Below are 8,943 nucleotides of genomic sequence, written 5' to 3' on the forward strand. Positions count from 1 at the left end.
AAAGTGGAACAAATATCTGCTAATAAGCTCAGCAGATCAGTTTAATTACTTGAAATTAAAGCTCATTTAGTAGCACAAATATTGCACACTTCACCAGATGTGACAGTCTTCCTCAGATCTTACTTAGAAAGTGAATCTAAGAGAGTTAATCTCAGTTCTTCGATGCGAGAGCAGTGTTTATTTGGCAAAGAGTAGATGTTTGGTAGACCAGCATATCCAGTATAAAGAGTCATGAAGGTTTTCCCCTGTGTGTGCTTGCTCTCTGCTGGAGTGTGCCGGAGGTTCTGGTCACTGCCGAGGCACGTTGGTCGCCGGCGTACTTTAGGGGATCTGTTCAGCACAGGCTTTGGCCAAGGTTCACTTTCTCACTCTGTTGTGACGCATGCATGTGTGACCCCTGCATGCGCTGCACGAGCTGAAACCTGTACGTCTTGTAGAACTGACACAGCACGCATCAGGGGAGTGTAACACTGGCGAAATTTTACTTTTCATTCCTGGTTTGCAAGAGGAATTGCTGAAGCACATGAAATGCCCCGGTGAATTAAATGGTGTTGCCTGATGCATGACTGATCATGAAAACCCTGTAAATATACAGTTAATGTCAAACACAATCACAATTTAAACAGATTAAAGGATGTGTTCATCCAAAAATGAAAATTTGCTATTTGTTTTAGACCATTCAAGATGTAAATGATTTTTCTTAAGTAGCAGAGTAAAGAAGATTTTTAGTTGAAACCGTGCTCCACTATCGTAATAGTGTTGTAAATCATTTTCAGTTTCTTGCACAGACTGATCATTTCACTTCATAAGACCAAAATATATCATCAGGAGCCACGGGGATTCATTTTGTGTTCCTTAATGTGTTTTTTTTTCTTTACTTTATCATAGACAGGTAGCCATTGACTTCATTTGACTTGATTTCAGCTAAAAAAAATAAATAAATAATCTAGTTTTATTGTTCTACTGAAGAAAACTGTTACCCATGTCTTGCATTGCAGGTAACAGCCCGCCAGGTGCAGCAAGTAAAACACTTTATAAAAACATTAATTCATAATATCTGTGAAATAATAATGCAATAATACACAATAAAAGATCTCTGTTCAAACTAAAGTTTTCATCTGCCATAGTTTACATGCTTATCTCCAATCATAGATGTAGTTCTATCAAACTTGGTGTGCTCATGCCATGTTTAAATTGTGATTTTGTTGGTAGCATGTGAAAACAACCAGTCTTGTCAGCAGATGTGCTTATGCTGTCCATACTTTGAGTCTCTGATCAGATCCTCCCCACCCTCCTTCATCTGCTATTCATTCACTTAAAACAGAAAGAGAAAATGCTGATTACAAGCAGCAAATTAATGTAAAATAAGTGAAAAAGTGAAACTACATCAAATTTACCACTGCATGTTCTCAACTATTCTTGCAAAACATTGAAAGCTCAATGAATCTTCTAAATAATTTTTCAAGCAATTAGAAACGTTCTGGTTGTCGAGCTTCAGTTCCATTATTATATTTGTATACACTTTTGTGCGTTATATAAAGAACATAAGTGGTAAATCTGCTGTAGTGGTTGGACATTATTCATGGATGGCACTCTTAACTTTTTCAAATATGCCTTTCGTATCCTCAGAGGAAAAGTACACTGCAATCTATCCATACTCTGCACGCGATCAAGATGAAATCGATTTGGAGAGAGGCATGACTGTTGAGGTCATTCAAAAAAACTTAGAAGGCTGGTGGAAGATCAGGTAAAATCAAATGCAGATGTCCTCAGAAAAATACTTAACATGCATTTTCTTGGAGCATTCTCCCATTTACCCCCATAGATGCCAAGGAAAAGAGGGCTGGGCCCCGGCGTCCTACCTGAAGAAGGCTGATATCCTCAGTCAGAAGATGGCTGTGGGCGCTCCAGGTCATGCCAGCACTAATGACCTAGATGTGGCTTCTAAACAGCAGAATGCTAACAAGGAGAACCAGCGCGACCGATTTTCACCATTTTCAGAAAGCAAGTGCAGTAAGCAAATATTAGCTTCATTGTAATCTAAAAAATTACAGGTATTAAAGGTCTGAATTTAGCTTTGTGAAATTATGCTGCATAGCAGACGGGCTGCATGAGAATGCAAATTCACTCTCTGACAGTAGGTGGCGCTTATGGAACAGCAGTGATGAACCGTAAACACTGCATTGGAATTCCTAAAAATGTTATTGGCCAAATGGCAATTGTCACTATTTAATACATTCGCCAACAACAATTTTTACTCTCATTTGGTGCTTAGCCTATTTGAGTAATCTTTCGTTTATTAACCAGAGCCTAAAATTAAAACTCGCTGTCATTATTGCTAAATAATCATCTAAATATTTATCAGGGCACCAAATTGAAGGTGAGGTAAAAATAATACTAATGCATTCCAAGTTGTTTCATTCAAAAATATAATGGCCTGATTAGCCCCATTTACATGCTTTATTGTAGAGTACTCTCGGTGCTGGGCTGCATCAAAATAAAAATAAATGGCAACCACTAACAGTAACAGCCAAGAGTAAGAGAGACCAAAAGATTGTGGCCCTCTAAATTCTGTCCTCTTCTCTTCTGCAGAAGCAGGAGCACGACAGAGACCTCCACCACGCCGGGATCTTTCAATAGTAAGGGTGATCGTTTACAGTTGCATCTTAAATATTTCTAATTCTTTCTTTAATGTTCTATTGGGGATGAGGTTTGGCTCCAAACTTGATCAAACTCGCCTGCCTGTGACTTTCTAGTAATCCTGAAAACATTAGTTAGCTTGTTCAGGTGTGTGATTAGGCTTGGATCTAAACTCTGCAGGAAAGTTGACCTCGAGGCCAGAGAACCCCGGAGTTATAGAATTGAGATGCCATTCAAGATTATGGAGTTTGACTGGTTTGGAGGATAGTGGAGCGAGGAAATGAGGAAGCAGAAATTTGAGGATTGAGAAGCACCCAAGATTTTGGTATCCTAACTCTTGTCCTGTCTCTTCTTCTAGCCACGAGGAGTGAATCTGCCTAAACCTCCAGTGCCCCCACAAGTAGAGGAGGAGTATTACACCATAGCTGACTTTCAGACGACCATCCCAGATGGTATTAGCTTCCAGGCAGGAGTGAAAGTTGAAGTGAGTATAACAACAGACAAAGTGTTGACTTTAATTTTTTGATTAATTCTCAAATTAACACATCTGGATATTCCACATGCATCTCGTCATTTACCTTGTAATCCTAGGTCATTGAGAAGAACTCTAGTGGCTGGTGGTACATTCAGATCGATGATAAAGAAGGCTGGGCTCCAGTCACATTCATTGATAAATACAAGAAAACCAGCAATGCTTCTAGGCCTAACTTTTTGGCCCCGGTTCCTGGTGAGATGGGTCAACTGAAGCTTGATGATCCCTCAAGCAATAATACCAACTCTGAGAACAGTTGGTCCAAACCTCTACCAGATGAACCTTCATCAAAGTCTGACTTCTCCACCCGTTCCAAGCTGAGAGAATGGAAGCCCAATGCAGTTAAAGGCAGCTCCCATTTTTCAGGGCCCTTACCTCCTCCTCCATCCTCACCCACGGCTGAAGAGAAGCCAGCTTTACCGCCAAGGAGAGAATCTATCAACAAGAGCCTGGATTTGGAGGACAAACCCAAACCAGACCTTCCTAAACCTCTCCCACCCAAACCACCAGTCCCAGGAGTCATTGTCCCATTGGTGACTCCAAAAGCAGCTCCTCTTAAGCCAGACAAACCCCCAGAGATAAAGGAGGAGAAGAACAAGCAGCTCTACCTGCGCAATGAGATGGGCTTGGAGTGTGGCCACAACATCTCAGTCAAGGAGGTGAAAAAGTTCAACCTTAAGCCTGTGGCCAAGCAGCCTCCCAAACCCAAAGCGGATTCGCAAGAAGACAAGCCGTATCCCGCCAACCCAGCCCCGTTCCTCAAGCCAAAACCAGTGGTTAGACCAAAGCCCCCACCTGCAGCCAAACCAGAGCCAGTGGCCAAGAATGAGCTGGACATCACAAACCTTCGGAGTAAGCTTCGTCCATCTAAACCTCCAGAGTTCGGCAGCAACTCAACTGATCCCAACCAGCAGAGTGATCCTCCCCCGAATAATGGCAGAACAAACGAAGAGTCAAAGTTCCCCAACAAACTACAAAACGGTCATGATTCATCAGAAACTACTAGACCACCACCAACAACAGCCCCCAAAGATCCTCCCCAGAGGCCTTCCGTGCTACCTAGAAGACCTCCTCCACCAAAGAAGATCTCTGAGCTGGCCGGTCCTACAGACAACAGAGCTCCCCAAAAAGACTTGCCGGAGGCCAAGCCAGCCATCCCTCCTCAAATCAGACCCCCACCACCCAAAACAAAACCAAAGGAGAAGGAGGAACCCAAGGCAAAAGTACCTGTGCCACCAAAGCCCCACATTAAGACAGAAAAACCTGCGCCTCCAAGAGACAAACTCCCACCTCTTATCAAAGATCCGGCCAAGGAGGAGCTGTACTTAGCCGTGGCGGACTTTGAAGGAGACGAGCAGACATCTGGCTTTAAAGAGGGCACAGTTTTCGAAGTTCTGGAGAAAAGCAGCAGTGGCTGGTGGTTTTGTAAAAACGTGAGCGATGGGCCAGTGATGGAGGGCTGGTTCCCTTCCAATTACCTGACCAAGAAACCTTAGGTACTCTTGACATGGCTGCCTAAAGAAATCTTATTTAATTAACATCCTTTATTTATGGATACCTTTTTTTTAAATGACATTCCATCCTTTGCAAGTTCAAACAGGCCATAATAATTTGTTTGCTTGCTTTTTTGTAACTCTTTTCCCTTTTGGGGAAAAACCATGTGTGCTTTCATATGTTAGCACTGAACATCAAGGCTCTTGCCTTGATTCTTATATTAATCAAACATTATATGTATCGCTAAAGGTTTAAGTGACTAGCAATATATAAATGACTTTTCGCAGCCTTCATGATATTGTGCCTCAAAATATGCAAAGTGCTTTTGCCGTAGATTATGCAAAACGTGACGTCTGAGCAGTGTCTATCAGCAGATTCGAAATTCAATATTACGCATACTATGAATCCGTATAAGTAGCAGGCTTGAGCTTACATGGCATAGCCTGGAGTACTTGTTAAACTAGCTTCATTTCATTTCGAAGCTTTTAGTTTACAAAAATTAGTCTGCTTTTTTGTTCTAACACTAAAAATACTTTACGAATCATGTTGCTTATTTATCTACTTTGATTTTTGTTTCAGTCTGCACTTTTTTTATAGACTTTGCGTAGAAGTCTACACTGCAGAACCGATGAGTAAAGGGAAGGTGCAAAACAAGGAGAAACGGGAAACAAACACATGGCCTTAAGGTTTACAGAACAGTGGCATCCATTTCTAGTTTAATTTTCACAGTTGATTTGTCACATGAATGTTCTAGTAAACATTGATTTTAAAAAGCAGCCCCTTTTGCAGTACCAATCATACATTAGTGAATAACAGAATACCTCAGCCATGATATCGTTATTATTTTATATGTCAGTATTGCCCTAACAAAGCATTTTCATATCACTGACAAAGGTGCTTAGATATTTTACAGTCATTGTCAGATGTTTTAACATTCATGCTCGACTGGTTTCAAGCATACATTTGATAAACATGTTTATTTTTAACACTACATTTGAAAATGTGGTTTATGTTACTGAAATATTTCTTGTCTTTTTTGACTATTTTGTTTTCCATTCATTTATCCGAAAAAGTGTTAAATAGGTGCCCAGTCTGACCCGACAATACCAGGAGCACTGCTCATTTTGCTCTATGGTCATCAGCTCCTAGTTGCTATGAAATGCATTCATACTCCAATCAACTCGATCTATTAAATAATGTACAACAAATGAAAGTGCCTGAGTTTGGCAAGGATAATGGAAGGTGTTTGTGAAGTTGAGAAATTATTGCAAGAAAATGAGTATGAGGAAAAAAGTATAATATGAAGGATAACAGAGAGAAGAGGGTAAATATTCAACAGAATATGTTGAAACTCAAACCAGATAATAAAAAAAAGAAAGAAACAAAGGCAAGATGACATGGGTAACCTGTTTGTTTGTATTTTTTAAGCATTTCTGTGATGTTTTGTCCTTTAGTATTTCAAGTTTGATTTTTAACTTTGTCTTAATGTAAATCAAATAAACATTTCAAATAGTCAAAATGTTTTTATTATTATTATTTTGAGCAATTCCATTTATATTGGTATTAAACTGTAAGTGAGAGTTTCAACAGTACATTTTTTGTCCTTTATACAACTGTCTTTCTTGAGGTTTCTGGTTTATTTATAGAATTTATGAAAACATAATTTTTACTCCCAAAAAATAAATATAACTTAAGTTCGGAAGGCAGGGGTTTCAAACTCTCCAAAATGTTGTTCAACTTGAAAGATACCACTTTCCTAAAAGTAAGCAATAAAGGAACATTTTTTGTGTTTTTATAGATGTATGTTTTTCCTCAGAATGATCTACAGATATATCTCTTGCAGTATCAACAAGTGGAAATGAAACACTAAAATAAAAGCGATTTAATATATAGACTAAAGTCTTTAGAATTTGGTAATTATTAAATGATGTAGCTAAACTTTGATTTGCATTGTCTAAATTTGATGTGTTTACTTAGACCTCTGTTTTTAAATGGAAAACCAAGATAACTTTTTTCACTATTATTTTTCGGATGTTCGGATGAGAAAATTTTACATGGAAGACTTACGAAGTGTTTATTGAAGGCAGAAACAGGAGTACCTTACATCTTCGGTTTATTAAATATTATTGAATACCATTTAATTCACTTTGTGAACTAGTAAACTGTTTTTACAATGTTATGATTCCTTTTAAAGGAAACATCTTGGGTTATGTATGTAACCATGTTTCCCTCAGAAGTGAACGAGACACTGCATCCTCGAGGACTCACTATGGGGAACGCCTTCACCATGACCGATTTCTGAAGCATGCATCTAAACCCCACAATATCATTGGTCGGTGACAGCCTGTGTCATCATCACCTGGTGCGACCACAGTATAAAAGGGTGCTGGGATTAACACGTCATCTGCTTCTTCTTCTGAAGCTTATGTGGGATGCATGGCAAGGGGACTAGAGGTCGCAGTATCTTGTAACCTGAGACGTTCCCTTTTGAGGGAACTTCGAATTGCATCCTCTAGGGGTCGCTGTAAGGAATGGTATACCCACACTGCCATGATGAGGGAAGTGCATACCATTTTGCAGTAAAGTTGAACCGTTTGGTTAAGATAATTTTGTGTTTGGATGGCTGTGCTAATTGTTTTGAGAACAAGTACATTGCACTGGAGAAAAGTATCAAATCAATTGAGAAAAACTAATATCCTAATGATTTTGACATAGAAGAAAAATCAATAATTTGACTATACAATGTATTTTTCGCTATGGCTACAAATATGCCTATGATATTTATGACTACTTTTGTGCCGCGGGGTCACAATTCTCAATGGGAACAAAGAAAAGATTGAAATGACCTGAACATTGAGTCCAACTTGTCTGTTAGTTTCTTAGTTTTCCAAAATCTGCCTTCAACACAGATGCTTCTGAAAACAAAAGTTTCTAAATAATTACCTGTGGTTAAAAAGCAGGATCAAAATATGAAATTAGGAATAAAACTGGTTTGAATTCCTGCTTAAATTCCAGAGTCATGTTTTACAGCAGTTGTTTTTGTTGAGCAGTGATGAATGGCCTGCAGGGGGCAGCAGAGCTCAGAAATCTGACATTTAATTGAGTAATATTTCTCTTTTTCATTGAGTAATATGACACCAGGAAGAGTTTTCTTTGTGGTTTCAGATGAATCACAGCCGTGTGCAGGGTCACATTGATTTTTAAAAAGCTTCTCTAAGTAATATTGAGTGACTCTGACACTGCAGCCACAATATGAGCAGATTTTGGAAATGTAAACCAGGGATATTTAAACAAGGAATTCATTATGATGATAATGTGTATGGATGCAAACTGATCCCTAAATGGTTTTAATACAATCAGAAATCGCACTAAGAAAAAAAAAAATAAAAAAAAAATAAAACCAGACCAACACAGTATTCTATAAAAAATAAAAATAAAACAATGTGGAAAGACTGAATCAAACTTTATTTTCTAGTTACATTCAATGTTTTCATAAAACCGTGAATATACTGTACACATTAATTACTGCATTTGGAAGTTGATCTTTACTTTTTCTTATTAGGATTTTTATTTCGCATTTTGAGCACAAATGAAGTGTTTTCTGTGCTACAGGTCACCGGCAACTAAAACTAACCAAAAAACACTTAGAAAAGCAGCAAACATGTAATAATATTAGTAATACAGACAGTGGTTTCATTCATAATTAACTACAAATTAAATCAGATTTGTGGAGCAGAACTACCTGTTGAATAAAGTGAAATATTAATCAATCTCACATCAATAATGGACTAAAACCTACTTTGACCTCTAGGTGGCGCAACAGGTTTTCTTTTTTCTTCTTATTTCAAATACTGTACATCACAGTTGGAATGGAGACTTTCTTTTTATTAATTAATTTTTTAAGAGTACCAGATTTATACAATTTAAAGTACAGCAAAAAATTTAAATTCTGTCATCATTTATTCACCTGATCGTTGATTAATCCAAACCGGTTTGATGTCTGTTCTTCTGTTGAACAAGACATTTTAAAGAATGTTGACGGCAGACATTGACTTTCAAGTGGAAAATACTACGGAAGTCAATGGCTACGGTCAACTGATTCTTTAAAATATAATTATTATTATTATTGTTCAGCAGAATAAATAAACTTGTACAGGTTTAGATAAACATGAGGTTTAGCAAAAGAGAATAGAATTTAGCCTTTTTGAACTAAAACCCGTTTTATAAAAAGTTACTTCTAATGCCAAGTCCTCAAAGACAGTGATCAACACCAAAAG

The 8,943-nt window shown here is 38.1% G+C and overlaps 1 protein-coding gene across 5 annotated transcripts in view; it reads left to right on the plus strand.

The window, feature by feature from the left end:
• Window positions 1–6,185, plus strand: part of LOC113038230 (SH3 and PX domain-containing protein 2B-like) — a 32,425-nt gene extending 26,240 nt beyond the window's left edge. For 2 of the 5 annotated variants that reach the window (XM_026195501.1, XM_026195503.1), the window contains 6 exons: window positions 269–355; window positions 1,630–1,747; window positions 1,826–2,013; window positions 2,593–2,639; window positions 2,999–3,124; window positions 3,232–6,185. In XM_026195501.1, coding sequence (XP_026051286.1) covers window positions 269–355; window positions 1,630–1,747; window positions 1,826–2,013; window positions 2,593–2,639; window positions 2,999–3,124; window positions 3,232–4,668 — 2,003 coding nt within the window. In that variant the 3' untranslated portion in view covers window positions 4,669–6,185. The remainder of the gene's footprint in view (window positions 1–268; window positions 356–1,629; window positions 1,748–1,825; window positions 2,014–2,592; window positions 2,640–2,998; window positions 3,125–3,231) is intronic. The other 3 variants (XM_026195504.1, XM_026195505.1, XM_026195502.1) reach the window with 2 other exon arrangements.
• Window positions 6,186–8,943: the final 2,758 nt, after the last annotated feature.

Source organism: Carassius auratus, chromosome 21, assembly GCF_003368295.1.
Source record: "Carassius auratus strain Wakin chromosome 21, ASM336829v1, whole genome shotgun sequence".
In the NCBI taxonomy this organism is placed as follows: Eukaryota; Metazoa; Chordata; class Actinopteri; order Cypriniformes; family Cyprinidae; genus Carassius; species Carassius auratus.